Here is a 19,797-nt window from a genome sequence, read left to right as displayed (position 1 = left end):
CCTAGCGACAAATTCCCTTTGAAAAATAAATTCCCATCACCACGTTTATGTTAGAAGTTCTCAGGAAAAATTTGAAAGAACTGAACAACACGATTGTTCCCTTTCACTTTTCCCCATCGCCTTTGTAGTCTGTTTCACAATTTTCCAAGCATATCGAGAAATTTCAGGCACCTCGGGAAGGCGTGTGCAGTGAATCCAGGTGTTGGTTAGGTGGATATGATTAACAAGGAAGATAAATCCACGGAGTTGAGGCTCTGCTGGCAGATGTTGAATGGTATTTGGAAAACAGCCCGACATCACCAGCCGTGAGCGCTGTTCGCAGGCGGCGCTCCTGGAGCTCGGCCCTGCTTCCACAGGTGCTCACAGACCGCCAGAGCGCCACTCGGGTGTCACCTTTGTAGCACCTGGTGAGGCACACATCTCTCCGCTTGCTACCCTCCCCTTACGGCCACTCAGCCTGCCGGAAAATACTGGGAGAAAAGAGAGAGGAGTCCCCCTCGCCGCGCCCATGCCCAGCCCGGCCCCCGCCCCGCGGTCCCGCCCCGGCCCGCCCCTCACCCGGCACGGCGCAGACCGCGCCCGGCGAGCTCCGGCGGCCCCTCCGCGGCCATGTGGCTCCTCGGCGGCGCCTCCTGCGCCCTGTGGGCGCTGCTGCTGCTCGCCCGCGGCTCCTGTGAGTAGCGCCCGCGGGGGGACGGGCCGGGCCGAGCCGGGCGGGCGGACGGGCTGGCCCTGCGCCCCTCGCAGCCGCTCTGCCTGGCGGCTGCTGCCACAACTCCGCTGGGCCCACTCAGGCCTCGTCCCGCCGCAGGTGGCCGGAGCGGGGCCGGGGCTGGGGCTGCGCCCTGGCTGCCCCCGAGCGCCCCGGGGCGCGGCAGCGGGATGGGACGGGACGGGCCGGCGGTCACTGGCGCTCTGCTCCCGAGCGGGAGCCGAGGGGGCCCAGCCGGCGTGCCGGGAGCTGTGACAGAAACGGGGAGGAGCTGGAAGCATTCGGGGTGTTTGTTAAGTAGAAACAACAACGGTAGAAGATCCCCCGAGCAGCCTTTGGGCTGGGGGAGCGCAGGGAGCCCGCAGGGATGCGCGGGCGCGGCTCCGCCCCCGGGAGCCGGAGCGTCCCGGCAGAGTCCGGCCGGGGCAGGGCCGGGAAGGGCCGATCCCTGCCGTCTCTGGGGCTGTGCTTGGGGCGAGGGGCTGCGGGCTCAAGTGGCGGTGCGGATGGCACAGCCGCCGCGCTTTGTCGCGCTCCTGGCAGGGGCTCGCAGCAGTGCCCCGTTGTAGTGGCCGGTTCTAGCAAATGCACAGCCTTGTGCCCGGGCTCAGAACATCGCAGTCAGGGGATCAGCCTTGACAGGCATGAAATAAACCGAGAAACGTAGAGGTCTGAGCTGCCGGAGTTGCCTTTTCAGAAGACTGAAGTGTTCCATACGGTGCCACACAATTTTCCAAAGTAAAGAAGCCAAAAGATGATGGGTACTGGAATTAACCTGCTGTAAATACTGCCGAGAAATCTCAGTCCAGCAGCGTTAATATGCTGTTGTTTAATCTGGTGAAGTTGTAATATAAATTGATTTTTAGAAAATAGAATGAGGAATGTAAACAGCTTTATAATTACCCTTCTAAAAAGAAGGGTAAGTTCTTTTTAAAAGGAGCTAGCAAGTAACTTGTTTATTGCTTTGCTAAGATCTTATGGCCTCCATTTAACAACAATAGCCCGTCATTTCATGTGATATAAGATTGCACTGATCTGTCTTCTGTCATGCTGCTTCCTGAGTTTCCTGAGTGCATGTGGTGATTTAACTCAAAATACAGTCACTGCAGTCTCCTGGGGCAGGGGTGCTCTCGCGTAACTCCTCAAACTCAGTTGTAGTCCTTCCTCTGTATGTGAGCTTCCTCTGGAGCTCAGTTGTGATATGTTGAAAGAAATTGTGCCCTTTTAAGGCTCAGTTTAATGTATCTGTTGAAATAGCTTTTTTTTTTCCCTTTGTTCACTTAGAAACTTCCAGAAAGTACTATTGAGATTGTGTTGATTTCAGCAGACATTTGTGATTATCTAATCAACACTACAGGAGGAAGTGTGAACCTCATCAAATACTCCAATATGCAAAAAGTGAAAGTGGCAGATGTGTCTCACTCCAGTTAATATTTTTGTGCGGACTGGTTATTTCAATATAATGCTGCTCTTTTACTCTGCTGGACAGTTTTATTTTTATGTGTCAGTCAAGCCAGTGGAAAAAAATGTTATTTAACCAAAATAATATGGTTTAGAAAAAATCCTTCCCACTGTTATGTAAAATCCATCTGGCTTCCTGGTACCTGAGTAAGGAAAATCCCCTCTCCCAGGCAGGAAGTGGCCCCCACCCCCTTCCTGTTGTGTTGAGAAAAGATAGCTAGTGACATCTTCCAAGAGCTTACTCGTGTACAAAGCTACTCACAGTAAAAAAATCATCAGCAGCAGCAGCCTTCAGGCCTGAAAACAGGCATGATATTTTGATTTTAGTGTAGAAGAAGTGTAGAGGAGTGGTAGAAGTGTAGATTTTAGTGTAGAAGAGTTTATATTCATATTGCTCTAAGGTACGTGCTTTAACCATTCCAGTACCTCAGCTCTTCCTCATTTGGATTTCTTAGAGATTACTGAGCAAGTGGGTGACCTTTCTGATGGACTGCACATTATCAGTGCTTCTGCTTTTGGGGTTTTAAACCAACAACAGCAGAATGACTTGGGCATAAAACTCCCCTCTGTGCCTGTTATGCATTAATCTTGAAAAGAGAAAATGCCCAGAGAGAGTTTTAAATATGACTTTTGCCATGTCCCCAAAATGAGTATGTCCCCAAAATGAGTATGTAAAGCTCTGCTTAGTAAAATTGGGAGTTCATATACCAACATTTTCTGCAGCATAAAGTTTAGCTACACTAGACATAAAGTGTGTGAGTCCTTAGAAATGAGTTTGTCTTTTATGTAACGGTTGGAGTGAACAAATTGACCTTTGTCACATGCAGGTAGTTGACTGACTATCAGCTTTCATTTGTGTAGGTTCCTTCTACCAGGGATCAGCCATAGTAATTTGCTATGTGGCTAAGATGGAGACTACAGATTCCAAATGACTGTTATCCACTGTGTTGATTTTTGCAGGACCTGGCAAAATCAAATCCATTTAACATCCTGTCCTTTTCATTTTTAGCAGGTATCGGAGCTATCCCTATCACTCACCCTGTATGTATTTGTTTAACATACAAGAACAAATCTTCAGTCTCTGCCACTTCAAAAATCCCAATTCCAGCTATGAAACTGGAATAACTGGGCTGATTTTTGCCCTTTTGAAAGTTTGCATATCCAAATTGTCTCCGCTTCATGACTTCTGACGCACTAGAGCAACAAAACCACAAGAGGCCCTGAAAGCACTTGAAATGCCAGACTCTGACAGGGGCTTTCACAGGAAGCACACTTGCCTTCAGATACACCCCAGCCAGCCTCAGTTCTGTGTTTTTTTTAGCTGTATCTGTGCTGACCTTAAACAGAGCAAAACAGGGTTGTTGGACAAAAATCATGTTGATCCCTCATCTCTGTCCTTTTCCGGTATGTGGTGCTCTGATCCAGTTCTCAGTTTGGTATATCCTTGTGTTGGTTCTTTTTAGTTGTGAAAAATGAAAGCAGGAGATCCTTTCTTTCTGTCCTCTCTCTTCTGGGTCACAGGGAGAGTAAACCTCAGCACAGAGTTTCTCTGCTTAAGATTCATAAGCTTAAGATTCATGTTGCAGCTGATGCTGTGGCCCTAAGAGCTCTGCTTCTGCTCATGCACAGGATGCTGCAGCTGGCTGCTGGCTCTCTCCCCTTCCTTCCTGTGCAAGCCCATGTGTGTCTACACCTGGGCCAGTGTGGATTTTTAACCCCTGCACTTCTGCTTCCTGGAGAAGGCCCTTCCTGGAGAACCCCTCCCTGTTTTGCTTTGGGACAGTTGAACTGTGAAGCCTGTGGTCTGGGATGAGAGGTTCTACTTGTCAGAGCCAACACTGCATAAAAGCTGTGGTGCTTTTTGCTTTGCTTAACCCAGGAGTCCCTTCTGCCTCCGTTGAAGTCTCCTACTTGCCACTGCAGTGATTCATGCAGCTTCAAATTCAAGGGTACAGTCTCAGGCTAGAGAACACTTTGGGAATAGTATCATTTTAAGGTGTTCTTTTATCTCCCTTGTCCCATTCACTGCGATGTGTTCCAATGTGGAATATGCTTATGCAAAACCCCATTTAAGGAGTATTTATATTCTGGAGCTAGTGCATGTTATTCAAACTAAGAAACTTACCAGTGTTTTGGTTTGTTTAAGAAGGAAAAAAATAATCATCTTTTAAACTGGATAAGGTCCTTGACATATTTCAACATGTGCAGTCCAAGCTGATCTGAACTAACCTGAGACAGACCTGCCTTTACTTCCATCTCTATTCCCTGCCTGTCTCTTTCAACCAGTAATATACTGAGCCCTTTCTACTGGTTAAAAAATTTCTCTGCAGAAAAAAACATTGTGTGCTGTTAAAGAAGGATGTAGTGTCAGTTTTGTGGTGGCTTAGCTTTCCCAATCAGATCATTGTTTAATGTGGGGATATAGAACAGTTTTTGCAGGATTTGGTCCTCTCTGGGGAAGCTTAGTTTAGCAGTGTCCCATCCTTTGTTTGTTTGTTTCCCCTAATCTCCCTAATTAAACAGTGTTACATACTTGGCAGTGCTGCCCTTGGTCTTGATATTGTAGGGATGAGATACAATGAGTTATTTTGCCATTTGTATTTGCAAACTTCACCATTTTGAGACCTTGACTAAGGTTTTGTAAGCATGGAGAAAATGCCCTATTTCTGTGATACTCAGTTCAGGTTATTTGCTTGTCTTTTACACGATATTAGGTGATCAGAACTAAACTGGTTGTCGAAGGCAGAATCCACGACTGATCCTCTTGCATGTGTGATAGTGTCAATCTATTCATTCTCTGTGGTTTATCTTTAAATTTCACTTCTTTGGAGGTGTGATCATTCTCAGTCCCATTTCCCACCTGCCAAATGCTCAGTGGATGCATTAACATGCCCTTAGTCCCAAACTGAATAACGTAACTTCTTAGTGGAGCTCATTGTGTTATCATGTTGTCCGTTTAGGGCCAGAGAAGCACCTATCTGCCTGAAAAGGCCTGGCAAGCTTCACAGGAAAAGATAGAAGTGAGAAATTCTTTCTCTTCTGCTGTAGGTGATTTAGGTCAGATGCTATTACTGAAGGAATGTGCCTGATTTTTTCCTCTTTTGGTCTCATTTCATCTTAAGGAAGATGAAAACTTGGGATGGGGATGATGGAGAAGATAAAGGATAGGAGGAGTTTAATTTGGTGGTTGGGTAGTATAAATGATGTCACTTTTAATGCACTCAGAGCAGGCTGTTGTGCTAACATGCTTCTATATCATCATTATGACTGGCTCCTGTCCATGGTAAATTAGTCATTTATATGCCCAAAGCAAGTGGCAGATGCTATACCTATTTTTCTTCTTCCACCTAAAACAATCTTATTATTCCTGTGTTTTTTAATGTAGGTAATGAAGAGACAAACAGCACTAAAGATGCGAACAGCACTACTCCAATTCCAGGCAATAGGTTGCCAGGTAATACTTTTGACATTTCTGTTGCTGCTCCTCAGTAGCATCAAGAAAAGCAATATGCATTGTTATGTTCTTTAAACTGTCTTGTAATAATTTGCCCTTTATTTTATTTTACTGAATTGTGAGCAGCTGTAGGGCAGAAGGGAGGTACTCTGATTGCCACATCTATTCTGGCACAATTAAAGATATTTAAGGGGAACGGTAAAACCCAATTCAATTCTCATATCCTTGGGTACCCCAGAGCAACGGAGAGAGGAGAAGTAAAATGGGAAAATATTGTGTATAGAACTAGAAACACCTGGCAACGTGAATTTACAGTTAAAAGGAGAACCAAGAATTGTGCTAGATTAGAATTCAGTGATCTTCATGTAAAGGCAAGGCATTTTTTCATTTGAGTAATTTTTGCCCAGTATTACTTCAGTCATCTCATTTGCTGTTGGCCAACAATACTCTGCTCATTAACGCACTCTGGTGTCAATTGCAATACTGACTCACACCCAAATTCCAGGCAGTAGATGTGGCTCCTTTTTACCTGTATGAACATGCAGTCCCCATCCAGAGCTGTCGCAGGGTTGTCAAAGTAAGCACTTAGAACCTGGGGAAAACTGAAAGATGTGTTCTGGTTACAGTGTTGGGCCTGTGTGGAAAAAATTTAACCCCAGGCATATCCATGGCTTATGCTGGAATAAAAGTCAACATATGCAAGAAAGAATGTGCTTGTAATTGTACAATCATAGACCCTTTCTCAAAGGCAGTTAAATCTGCAACTTAATGTCCCAGTTATGTCAGTGTAAGGGTTGATTGTGCAGTACACAGTGTGGGGGGCTACTTGGCTGTGATTATACCAAACAAAAAGCAAAATAATGCCCTCTGTAATTTCCACCCCTCCTACCATTTTTTGGTATGAAGATGTAAATTTGGTGCATTTATTCTTCACCTGACCTTGCTTATAATGTAGAATTTTAGACTAGACTTTTCCAGTGGTAAGAACCGCAGATCCATTCAGAGGAAATAGGTGTAGGTCTACTTCTTGATTGCAGTAACTCTGTTGCTCTCCTCTTAATCTCTGAGGTTATACTTTGTTCTTCAGCCATGCTGAAAAGCAGCAGAGCTGTTGCAAGGCACATAGCCCTGCCAGTGTTGGAGGGTGCTGTAAAAGATGACTTACTTCAGAGGAAAGAATGGTCACTGAATTGGCATTCACAACAGTGCAGAATGAAGGGAGGAAGGTATGGGCAGTGACACTCCCAGGAACAGCCCAGTAGATCTTTGCCAGGAGGAAGGGACACTTAATCTCTGAAGAGAGATGCAGCAATGTGGAGAGAAATGAGTGGGGGGGGGTGCCTGAGAAGCCTAGAAGCAGGAAGGAGGACTATAAGGAGGAAGGAGGGACAAGAAAAAGAGAACAGGAAAAGGAGAAGTGAAACAAAGGAGAGAAAGGCAAACCCACTAGGACTGGGTTGCATTTTACCAGTGGAAACTGGTACATTCTTGGGACTTTTTTGTGTAGGGAACTTAGGTATGCAGTAAGATGTTTCTCTGAGTATCTGTCTGCCCCTACTTGACTGCAGTATATTCCCAGTATCATCCCAGTTTGCAGCAGAGATGCAACAAAATGAAAGAAAAGATCAAGAGACGGAAAATGGAACTGAAATAGAGGAATAAAAATAAAAAGCTGTCTTCCCTCATAGTGCATAAGTAGGTTAAGAAAATTAGTGACAGTATGGCTATTTTGCAGGAAACAGAATAAAACATGACATAGAAGTGAAAGACAACAAACAGAGGATGTGTAAAGAATCAGATGCAAGCCATTTGGGCACTGCTGTGCATACTCTGTTCTTGCTGCACTGAGATCTGGAAGCATTTTGCAGAGGGATAAAAACCATCTGCTTTGGGATGGGCTACTCTCTGCTGTATTCCCAACTGTAGTCTCCAAGCACAGATACCCTGAGGACAGTATTGTGTTGTGGGTACCTTAAATATAGTATGTTAAAATTAAAATGAATGATACTGATTTTCTTGTTGCCTTTTTTTTCCTTGAAGACAATAGCAGTTCACCCAATGCCACTGCATCATCCACACAAACTACAGCAACATCTACAGGAGGTATGTATCTGTTCATTACTGTGAACCTAGAAGTTAGTTCCAAACCTAACCCTGATCATACCAAATTCTAAAGAACAGGCCATCAAAAGTGGGTATTTGAGATAGGTGTTACCATTTTAAGGCTGGGAAGCAACATGTAAAACAACTCTGAAAAGAAGCTATATTGTTTCTCAAATTTAGGTACCATACTTCGTTAATAATTATATTTCTGTTGCCATTTAAACACAGGAATCAAAATTTAACTTTGAGGAAGAATTGCGAGAAGTTGGGTTTTTTAAATGTTTATTCTTCATCTTTAAGCAAGCTTCTTCCATTTTCATGAAGATGAATAGGTTGTTATGCAAACAGTGCATATCTGTTTAATGTTATTTCACAATAAACAGATTTAGGGTATAATGAAATCCTGGGAGCTTGAGTTTCAAGAGTAGGACTCCATTTCCTTTAACATAAGACTCACAGAATCATAGGATCATCAAGGTTGGAGGAGAGCTTCAAGATCATCTGTCCAGCCATCAGTTATGCACTGCCATAATCACTCCTAAACCATATCCCCATGTGCCACATCCAGGCTTCTCTTGGACACTTCCAGAGATGGTGACTCCACCAGCTCCCATAAGGCAACTTATTCCAATGCCTAACCATTCTTTCAGTGATTTTTTTTTTCTAATATCCCCTGGCACAACTTGAAGTCATTTCCTCTTGTCCTTTCATTTGATACATGGTTGAAGAGACCGATGCTCACCTCACTACAACCTCAGGGCACCTAATATACCTCAGAAAATAATCCTTAGAGAGAGCTCATAGCACAAAATAGCGACATTTAAGCCAGTATCAGTCAAGTGGAACAATTTGTCATGAGTGTGTTTTCATTGTTCTAGCACTACTGTATTTCCTTCACAACCTGCCAAAATAACTGTAAGTAAGTTAAAAAAGGGAGTTAAAACATTCATCTCCTGGAAGAACTTGCACAGAGAGATTTCACTGCATTAGTAAGGACTGGATATAAGTTAATGTCATGCAGTTGTTCAGGCTGTGGTGCACAGATAGAATATTGCATCTGAGAGAAGCTAGAATCTGGGGCTCCTTTGTGCTGAGCCATGTGAAAGCAGGACAGAAATGTTTTGTCTGCTTAAGATGCTTTGTGTATTTGTGGAGTTTTATGCTGATCCTAAAGGCCCAGGTATGTAATTTCATTTCTAGTTCAACTCTTATATTTTGTTTCTGTAATTTCCAGATAAGCTCTGAGCTAGCACACTCAGAAGATGCTTGTTTTTTTCATTTAAGTATAAAATAGTCACTGGAAATAAAAAAACCCCAAAGGTCTTTACAAAGGTCTTTGCAAAGACCTTCCTTTTAATAGGAAGCAAGTGGTACAGTGTCTCATTCCATTGCCTGCAGTGTAGCAGTTCAAGCATGTCTGACTTGGAAAGTCCAGGGATTTCTGTAATCTCCTTGTTGCCTTATGGCCATCCCCTAAGTGTGTGAAGCCACAGTGTTTCAGCCACCCTGTGCTCCTTCTGACTTCTGCTCCAGCCCTTGCAGGTTTCTTGGAGAGCTCTGAGTTTTACTAGTTTTGGATAACAACACTAAAAAGAAGCCTGAGCCCTTTACTGCTAGACAGGATAAACCTAACAGCTGTGCCTTGCTTTGCAAGGTTTTGTGATTCCCCTTCTTCTGTCTTTTTTTCCCTCATTAGAAATGTAGTAGATTTTAATGCAGTATTCATGTATTTTGGTTATCTGTCTCAACCTCTTCAGAATAAAGACTAGTGGGTATATGTACTTAATTTTGTTTAAAGTCTCTGCTGTTATTTTTTCAGGGGGGGAGGAAGGAAGCTCTTCATGAAGGAAGCAAAAGTCTGTTTCATTCAGTCATTTTCCATGCAAGAGAAAGTATTTATGTTAGGAAGGGCATTCCATAATAATCTTGCATGTTAGCACAGTGCTTACACAATTTAAGTTTTGTGCTCATTCTTGTTGAGTTAGCAGCACATGCTGCGACTCCTTTAGTGCTCTAAGGATTCTAATCTATATGCTATGTATATATTTTTTTTAAGTTGATGATTATAACATAGCTGTTTAATACTTAAACACAGGTAGCAAACTATGTAAAATACTTGTCACTTAAAAACAAAGCATCATAAACCTGAACTATATTACTGGCATGCATCCAACTCAGGCAGTCAGGGTTTGTTTAGTGCAGTGTTTTATGATGCCCAGCTGATCTTTTGGGGGAAAAGTAATTAGGGAAATAAAGGATAAAAGGACAGATCTTGCTAGCAAATATTCTTTCATCTTCACTCTGTTTGTAAAATAGTACAGGTAAGATTTTTCAAAGATAGAGAAGAACAGATTCGTGCCTGATTCATGTCAGCTTCCCAAATTCTCCAGCTGCCTCAGATGGCCTCCCAATGATGTTTTGAAATGATTGATGCTAAATGCATTATGAAAGATAGGTCTAGAGATTAGACAGATTTTACTGTTAAAGTTACATCACCAAGGGCTGTAATCTTGATTAAGTAAAAAAAAAGAAGGCTTGCTACTAGAAAAGAGAGGGGGGAAAAGTAATGTGCAAATGTGCTGAAATCCCTCATAGATGTTTGGATTTTTTTCATCATGGCTCAGGTGTTCCGTAGGGTAATTTAGTACCCATGGAATGAGTACCAGCTTGGTGCAACATCATTTTATAATGTTACACATCTAACAGTTAGCCGTTGTATTGCTCAGAAACAGAAGGCTCTTTGACACTCAGAAATCTCGGCTCAAAAACAACCCAGAGAAAACTGCTTGACACTTGCATCCAGATTGCCCTTTTTTTGGTATCTCTTATGTTAGGAATGTACATACCAGGTGTGGTTTCATGTCATGTACATACCAGGTGTGGTGTCATGTACATACCAGGTCTGGTTTCCACGTAGACATTTCCTTGCTTGCTGCCTGCAATGAGGAACCATTTGATATTTATGGATCATTGTGCCTTTGGGGAGTTTTACCTGTCAGTATTAAAACGTGCCCTGAATTTTATATCTGATGTATTTTATGCATGCTTCACAGAGGAACTGAATTTTCATAATGGTAACAAGGTAAGCAAATTAATATAGTGTTCCAGTTGTTCCACCTCAATGGATACTTATTTCAGAGGGTTTTCTGGGTTTATGGCACTATACAGTTATAACATTAAAGAACAGGAAAACAAATAACATTTACAAAGGAGTCTCTATTTTGGTATTTCAGTAGTTTTAATGCTAAATGTCTCAGAAGCATTGTGTAGGCTAGTTACTTGCTGCATGTTTACATTGTTATATTGATGAGTTTTTTAAGTTTTTGATACTCATATCAGCACTGGAAGCTGTGATACTTAAATTTTAGCAAAGACAGTTTTGTATGTAGTTCTTCATGTTTTACACAAACAAGAATTTTATTCTACAGAAGCATTTTAAATGCTGTATAAAAAAAAGGCAGAAATCGAGCATCACGGTTACTCTACAATTGAGATGAAACTATCCTCCAATTTTTCTATTTTTAGACAATTTCAAGAAAACATGGATATAATTAGATAATAGATCTAGATAGATAATAGAATAGATTAGGTAATCGATAATTATATATGATTAGATATTTGAAATTCCATGTTGAAAAGTTTTCAAGGGGTGTAAAATGAGCCCAGCTTGTGTGGAGCTATAGAAACAATAGACAGTATCTACAACAGTAGACAGCTGCGAAGGAGCTGTTTCTCTCTAGAATTCTTTCATACATAAAAGCTATTTGCATACTACTCTCTGCCTAGAGAAATGTTTAGTTGCATAACAGACTCATGTTTCTTGTTAGTTCCTTCTTAGAAAAATAAGTAATTGTCTTACAATCATTCTGTTTGGCTGCCTTCCATGAAAGTTCTAAGGATTTTGCTATAAATAGCAATTTCTATTATTCTTGAGTTTTGTATAATGGTATTTTTATTCTGAACAGTTCATTAGTGTTTTTTGAGGAGGGAAGGGGAAGTGTAAGGCAGAAGTAAAGTAAAAGACACTGCGTCAATGAAACTTGAGAAAAAGCATTCCCACCTTTGTTTTAACCTTGGCAAGACTAAATAAATTACTTAAGCAGTACATTTACTTTAATAGAAATTTTATCATGTTTTATCCCTACCACATAAATTCAGAATTCTCTGTGGTATATTTTAATGTATATGGAACCCTAGTAATGCTAGTGTTTCATTCAAAAGCAAATGAAAGATTAAATCATTACTGAAATTGGGGGGTAGTGTTTTTGTGCAAACCCTGTTCTTACCAGAAAAGCTTTGTTGAAAATGTAGGCACTTCAAATCAAAAGTAACTCTTGAATTTTATTGCATTTTAACATCTTGTAAGTTAGTCATGATTCTATGGAACTTGGTGTTACCAAAAAAAAAAAAGCTGACTCACCTAAAACCCATCATATATTATCCATATTATCCAGGTTTTCTTTATAGCCTTTCCTTTAAATAATTCTTGACCTTGAGGCCCAGAAATCAGATCTTCCCAAAGGAGAGTCTGTATGCAAGCCTGGACACCATGCAGTGGCATTTTCATTGTTACTCTGTCGTTCTCTTTGGCCATGATAAATGTGGTCTTACTCAATGAGTGTACAGTTGTTTATTTTGATTAATTTTTCTGCGTGGTATCACAAAAATTTCCAGGAGTGTCCAGCAGTACTACTCACGTGACCAGTAGCAGTCAGCCCAACACCACCACCCCCACATCTGTGGTCCTGACAACTCAGCCCACCAGAACCAGCCAGACAGTGACACCCACCACAGCCTCGCCAGTCACATCGCCACAAGGCAACATTACAGTGGTGACCACTTCTAAGACTTCCTCCACTTCTGTAACAGGTGAGTTCGCATTTCAGCAAGCTCATAAAGGCTTGGATGCACATTCACATGGGTTGTAGAACAGTTCATTCTACAGCAGTGTAAAAAATAAAAGAAGAAAGAAGGCATTTCCATGCTAAAAAGCAAGAGTAAAGTGGGAATTCATTACTAACCTGGAAAACGTTGCTCTGAGTACTCCGCTTACTGAGAGACTTGACAGATTTAGGGAAAAGAAAAAAAAGTGCAAGTGGTCTTATCCAGCAGCCACCAGCAAGGAGATCAGCAATGCAAAGGAGAAAGCCTCAATTTTGAATACAGCTTCTGTTTGGTCAGCTCTCCTTTCTGCAGTTTATTTGAACTCATCTCTTAATACTTCCTTTTTCGCAGCTGACCTGTATCTCAGAATTTGTCTACTGGCTTGGTAAAAATACTGAGTTCTGTTAGCAATGTAATGAAAGTTACCCTAACCGAGAATAAAGCATGACTGTGCATGGGTCACCCAGTATGTAAAAGTTGTCAAATACAGTTTAACTGTACCTGGTAATACAAAAGCAGTGAGTGCAGAATTCAGTATTACCTTGCACTTGGCTGTGTTCCCATCACTTCATGCTTGCACTTCTGAACACATCAGGAGTGCTCACATATCAGTGAAGCGTCATTGGGTGAGTGAAGGTGTCACCAGAAGAACTTGAGGTTGATCATGTAACTCTCTCTGTATGTAGCAAGTACAAATAGAACCAGGCACAGACTGGTGCGAGTTTGTAGCAGATGTAACCAATTCTAGCTGTGGCTTATCTGAGGCCATGTTGTCTGTGTCAATATTTGTGTTGGGCTGCAGGGCTGATCTCACTTGGGACTGTGAAGGTACAATTCCATGAGACAAGGTAAAGCAATCCCAACAGCTCATTGCCACCAAGTGTTCTGCTCCCACTGTGCTGACTGACTTGGAGGCTGTTGGACCCCCTCTTGCAGGATGACTCAGTTATGTTCATCTGAATGAAAGCAGCTTCCTTTTATGCTTGGGTTCATCTCAGGCCACCTTAGTGAGTTAAATTGGCTCATGGAGGGTATGAAAAACACTAGAACTCGCCTAAGAAGAGCAGGAGCTCCATGTGTAGAAGGAGGGGAGAGTGGGGGAGAGAAAAGGCAGGGGGAAGAAGGGAGGTGGAGAGAAGGAGCAGTTGGTCTTGCAGAGACGGCAAGCAGCTGGATTAGCTGTGCCCATGTCACCAGAAGATGGCACTTAAAACCAGAGCCCTACGTGTGTGTGCTTGGCTTGTGTCTTGTCAGTTGATCTTGGTTAAATTTGTCTAAGTGGGTCTTTAGGTGATAAATCAATGGTGAGGGCAGGATGTAGAGTAGTCCCTCCAAACACAATTTTGCAAGCTCTGTAAAATGTGCCTTTTGTTTTCTTCTTTTCAGCCACATCAAAATCAGAGGCTGTCATAGTCAAAACCTCCAGATTTGATGTGGGCAGTTTTGTAGGTGGCATTGTGCTGACTCTTGGAGTCCTAGTCATTCTCTACATCGGATGCAAAACTTACCACTCCAGAAGAGGTATTCAGTACAGAACCATGTAAGTTCCCCAGGGGTTGTCCCTTGGCCATTTATTACTTTCTTGAGGGGGAAAAGAAAAACCAAATGGGTAGAATGAAGTCTGTTACATTTGTTTAATGTACATTATATTAGTATCATTAAGAGATTTAACTCTGATGTTTTGTCTTTCACCACTTTTGCCATTCTTCATATGCCTGTATTCTGTGTGTTTTTCTTTTCTCTCATCTATTATATAAAATAATTCTATTCTTTTTAGAAGGATCCTTGTCTTTTAGCTAGTCCATGAATAATTAACATTTCACTGAAACTTCCTGCAGTTTGCAAGATTTCTTCTTTCTCCTGGACTCTGTCTATTCATTCTTTGGTGGTTTTGTCCCCCTTGCCATTAATGTATAGTGAATTCTAATCAAAGTTTCTTATCCTTACCAATTTCTTATCTTACCATCTCACTTGCTATTATTTATGTTCGGCTCTACTCCAGGCTTCAGGACTCACCCAGATTTAGTATAAGAACTAGGTTGCTTTACTTCTCCTCTTCAGTGTCATCCATCTCAGTCAAGAAGCTTGTTCTAAGTGAGGTGATGTTGTTACAGTGTTGGGATACTGGTGTTCAGGCCTTTTTTTCACTCCATCTTAACTCCTCCTTACTGGTCATGGAATGAAGCCAGTCCCTGCTGCACCTTTACCCAAAGTGGTGTTCATGAATGGGTATTGTAAAATTCACGTCAACAGCATCTTTAAAACAAAGGGAACCTGCTGCTGAGCTTGTGCAGTAGCTTTGATTAACTTTACTACTGGTATAGGTAAGACAGATAGGATAAACAGGCCTGAGCAACAGCTGATGTAAGAATGCATGAATGACATGTGAAAGACAAGGTGTTAATGAGGCCAGTGAAGCTGGAGGAGTGTTGACAAAACAAAACTGTTCAGCTAAATTCAGGCTTGGCTCAGAGAGGACTGTAACTCCCAGATCAGTGTGTCCTTACTCCTTCCTAGCAAGGCATCCTGTGCTCACAAAATAACCTTCTCAGCAGCATCTGGGTGGCTCTTTCTCATGTGGACTGTTGCTTGTAGTGCAGAACGTTTATTACTGTGTTTCTGTTACAGTGATGAACACGATGCCATCATTTAAAGGAGACTTCAGAGAAGACAGTGTTGGAAACCCATCCTGTCACAGCTGTTCTGACTACTGAAAGAGTTTCTTTCATGAAGATTATCACAGTCTCTAAACCTGTCTTGGGTGTTATCCTGCAAAATGTTGAGAAGCTTTTAAACATCCTGATTTTTACATTGGCTCTTGTAAGAGGAACTCAGCACTTTGTAGAGACAGTATTTTCTTTTTCCAGTACTTGTAACCGGATTTAGAGAAAATCACATATTGAGTCATTTTAAGGTACACACAGAGCTCTCTGAAATAGCTAATTACTAGCACAGGCAATTGCATCCATGTGATTCTAAGTTCAGGGGTTTTTTTCTAAAATTTTGTATTAAATTGTATTTATTTTGAAGTTTGATGTGAATGTTAGTTTAGAAATTTCAGGTTTTGAACAACTCACTTAATTTTTTAATAGGCTTCAAAGGAGGTGTGGTTAGATAACTGTATAGAAGATGATAATGATTACTCCTAAATGTCAGTCATTAGCTCGCCAGTGAGCTGCAGACACTTTCCTTAATAGGCTGTATAAGGAGAGTAGCCACAGGAAACATGGACAGAGTGGAAGTATCCATCCATAACCCTTTTCTCTAAAAGCTTCTTTTTTTCTAGCATGTCCTAATGAAGCTTGCACAATTGAAGATTTAATGCAAATGGAGAAAAGTAATTTTGCAATTATAAATATAAAAAAATTCTAAAATTGGCTTTTAAGTTGAAGGTAGCAATCACTTGGCTCTTGGTTTTTATTGTTATGAAGCTGTCTGCAGTGTTTTAGCAGCATTTGATAATAATTCAAAGTTATATAAAGAAGGGAAAACCTATAAGACAGCATTTTAGCAGACTATAAACTGCATTTTTACAGCTGTTTTCAGAACTTGGTCCTGCTGCACAGATGAACAGAGGTCTGGTCAAAAGCCCAGCTGAAGGCACTGGGGCATCTCTGAGCATACCTTTCGCTGAAGGCTCAAATGATCCGGGGGTCCCGTGCAGGATGGCTGGTGCTGTTCCCATGTCACTTCTGCAGGTAAATCTGTCACCACTCAGGTAAACCTGCTGACTTCAGCAGATAGGCTCCTGACTTCCACTGCTGTAAGAAAAACTAGAACAAGGATCAGGAAACACAGGCCTGCATCTCTTTAAGCCACTGAATGATTGTTCAGTCGTGCTCAGGCTTCACTTTAGACCCATCCCTGTTGAAGAGGGTTGGTATGTAAGTTTTGACTGTCCTGGTTACTGCTGCCACCAGTCCCTCATGCTGGGCACAGGGGAGATGGTGACAGGTGAGGAAAGTCACAGTGGGAACTGCACACAGGCCTGTTGGGGGCTGGGGAACAACTCATCAGGGAAAATGTAACTACTCTGGAACAGATTATTTTCTTAAGCAATAGTTTATTCTGAGATGCAGTGTTAAAGTGGTTATATGGGGGTTTTTCCTTTTTCACATGGAATAAGTAAAACTGTTTCTAAGGCACAGCCAACTCTAGCAAACCATGGCTAGTGAGTCATCTTAGTAGCTACTCACCTAAAAGGGGGTAACAGGGCTGTTTCATTTTTTTACTGCGTTTGAGGGTTGGGGGAGAGAGAATGATTTGAAGCAACTTTTGTATTTTTTCTTAATTGTATTGTTTGGTGGAATATTACTGGATTTGACTTGAAGAGTTATGGAAACAATTCTTTCATAGAACTGTAATTCCTTACTTTGTAGAAGTTAAGGTAGTTAAGTGCAACTCAGTTACTGGGATGTCTCACCTCTGCTGTACAGACAAATAAAATTAAATCTTTGGAGTTACAACATTAATTTCAGTTGAATTTTTAATTTATTAGCTGGTTTTATAATTCCCTCAGTCCTTTCCAGAGTCATAACCATTTCATAAGAGCATCCACTATATATACTTTTAAATGCTAGAATACCAGACCTAGTTCATTTTTGCCTAGTTCAATAATTTTTAATTTATTCTGTAATCTAATTATTACTGTTAGTAAAGCAAAAGTATTTGCTTAAGACTTCAGAAGTGTCAGTGCAAACATAAAACCAGACCTCCTTTCAGGTGTTTGGAATCTAGACAAAGGGCAGTGCAATTGATGAATTTTACTTTATCTTTGCTTTCCAACAGGAAGTGAAATCCCAGTTTTTTTACTGATTTATAAAGGGAGCTGATGCTATGGTCATTCAGCCCTTCCTTAACTGAGTTTACTAATACTTGTAAAGATGATTCAATCGTTTCTAGTCCATCCACTGTGCGTGTGTTTTCTTTCAGTGCTGGTGGCCGAGCAATGCAGTTCCTAATTCTGACTGCCTTAGGAGCCCCTCTGCTGACACAGCAAGGAATTGCATTTACAGGATCACGTTTTAAGCCGGCATTTGATTCGTTATTGCAGCTCTTTCACACAACCCCTATGCAAATATTTTACCCCTCATATTCATGGGTTTATGCTTCGTGTTAAAGTGTTTTTATTTAATACTACAGGCTGGGGGAGTCACTCACTGACTACAGAACATGGCCAGTTTAGGTTAGCTTTCATAAATGTTGCTTTTGCCCTTCAAACACATCAAGGTCAACCTTACAATCACATCTCAGGGCTGCAGCATTCTGCCTTCATCCCACAGGTCTTTCCTTTTCATGCAGCTCTCCTTTAGCCTGTATTCCAGTACCAAATCATAGCACTTCCAGCTTAATTGGTTTAATGGGGCTCTGCATCAAAGGCTTCAAGGCAATCTGGAAATGTAGTGCTATACTTGTGTTTTTATTAAAAAAAAAAAAGCCCATGCTGTTAAAGCAAGATCATGTTGCTGTGATAATATTCAGTAACTTGAACATTATCCTTTTGTAAATATTTCATACCTTTCTTCTTTGTTCAGAGCTCTTACCTACTCATGCCACTCCATTTTTGCCCTGAAAAGTTACGTAGCATTCTTAACAGGCTTTGTTGAAAAAGATGTAAACAACAATGTGACAGTATTGCCAAAAGCGAAGTGGAAGGCATCAGAGACTGGAAATTGCCTAGAGAACTCAAGAGGTTAAGAATTTAGCTGTGATATGGAAGCAGAGGGAATGAGAATGGACCTGTGGAGAAAGTAAATGCATTTTCTAGACAGCACTGAAGGAGTCCCAGCTGGTGGTCCTCACAGCTGCTGTGTTATTTCCAAAAGTGTTGTGCTCCAGCTGGGAATACTGCTGTGCTCCAGACACAGGATGTATGCAATATTCCTTCTATCTGTATCCCACAGCAAGACTGACCACTAAACTCCAACGATCCTGAAATGCACATCCTCCACACCCTCTAAGCCTTGCAACCCATGCTGTCACCTCATGACAAGCCATGGGGCTGAAACACTGATGTCCAAGAACCTGAGCTGCTCAGTCAGCAGAGCTGCACAGGATGCTGGGGGTAGGGGCTTTTTTATTGTTTAACCCAGACAGAGCTCTGGAAAAAGCTTTAAAAGAAGGAAGTTGATGCAGAATGAAGTGCGAGCATGGTCAGCTGGTTCACAAGTGACAGAAGTCACTTGACCCTCTCCCAGTGAAACACTAGGCTGTTACCCATGGTTTAACCTTTTGCCAGGGTTGTTTGCCATGTGCTACAGAGAAGCCTAGCTAGAGCTTTCTTGGACTAGTCCTAAGGAGAGCGTAAGTGCTCACATGCACAGCATTATCAATCAGGGCACCCAGTCATTACAGCGGGGCATGGCAGAGTCATAACCTACATCAGCCTTCCTGCCAAAACTAGGTCACAGAGTTTTACCCATTAGTTTCTAGATCAAGTTCTTCCACTTCTCAAATATATTCAGGTGCCTAGTGCAGGAAGCCGGTGCTGTTTGAAGCTGCTATTTGAATGGATATTCAAACATTCAGTATTGGGCTGTGTTGCAGGACCTGAGGGAGATAGATACACAAAGGCATCACAAATGACACAGCACTTTTTAAAGCCCTGAATATCCTCTCATCTGATTTATATGTAGTTAATTGCAGTGTCTGAAAAACTTTCACCCTGCACAGTTCTAAAGAATAATGCATTGCTTAAAAAGTCTGCCTGCCAGTATGTTTATTCCTATCCTCTTCCCTGCTCAGAAACAAGGTGTGCCTTCTAGCAACTCCACACTCTTCAGGTGAGCCTGACCTCCCCAGCTCCCCTTGCAGGTTCATCTTAATCTGTCGAAAGTAGACTTGGTTCTAATAATACTAATTTCTCACCTGGAAAAAATTAATGAAATTTCAAATCCTGAGCTTTCTTACTTAAAACGTCAAAGGTTGTGAAAACTTGTTGCACAAGACAAGAGCTTTTAGAGGCATTTCAAAACTAGAAAAGGAAAAGCGCATGAATCAAAGCTGTTTAAAACTCCATGCTAGGTTTGAAACATTAAATTACTTTTTTAGTAATAAAAATAAGTGGAAGATATGTACATGTAATAAAGCTGAACTAAAGTCTGCATTTGAAAGAATTACAGCAAGCCAATCTACAGGTAAAGAATCCAGGTCTGGACTGAAGACTCTTATTATCCCCAAACAC

General features: G+C 41.7%; 1 protein-coding gene across 1 annotated transcript; it reads left to right on the top strand.

The window, feature by feature from the left end:
• Positions 1-565: 565 nt before the first annotated feature.
• TMEM123 (transmembrane protein 123) lies at positions 566-17,080 on the top strand. Its single transcript, XM_066570732.1, has 6 exons — positions 566-673; positions 5,559-5,627; positions 7,668-7,730; positions 12,405-12,599; positions 14,001-14,154; positions 15,243-17,080. Exons 1-6 carry the CDS (start codon positions 610-612, stop codon positions 15,265-15,267), a joined length of 570 nt encoding a protein of 189 aa, XP_066426829.1. The 5' UTR covers positions 566-609; the 3' UTR covers positions 15,268-17,080.
• The last annotated feature ends 2,717 nt before the right edge of the window (positions 17,081-19,797 follow it).

The sequence above is a fragment of the Molothrus aeneus genome, chromosome 2 (assembly GCF_037042795.1).
Source record: "Molothrus aeneus isolate 106 chromosome 2, BPBGC_Maene_1.0, whole genome shotgun sequence".
NCBI lineage: Eukaryota > Metazoa > Chordata > Aves > Passeriformes > Icteridae > Molothrus > Molothrus aeneus.
This window is presented reverse-complemented; position numbering and strand designations above follow the sequence as displayed.

What these genes read in the sequence shown, in the direction of transcription:
- TMEM123 (XM_066570732.1), top strand. Translation starts at nt 610, where the DNA reads ATGTGGCTCCTCGGCGGCGCCTCCTGCGCCCTGTGGGCGCTGCTGCTG. An exon ending in TTCCTCCACTTCTGTAACAG is followed by an intron (nt 12,600 to 14,000) that starts GTGAGTTCGCAT and finishes TCTTCTTTTCAG; the next exon opens with CCACATCAAAATCAGAGGCT. An exon ending in GGTATTCAGTACAGAACCAT is followed by an intron (nt 14,155 to 15,242) that starts GTAAGTTCCCCA and finishes TTTCTGTTACAG; the next exon opens with TGATGAACACGATGCCATCA.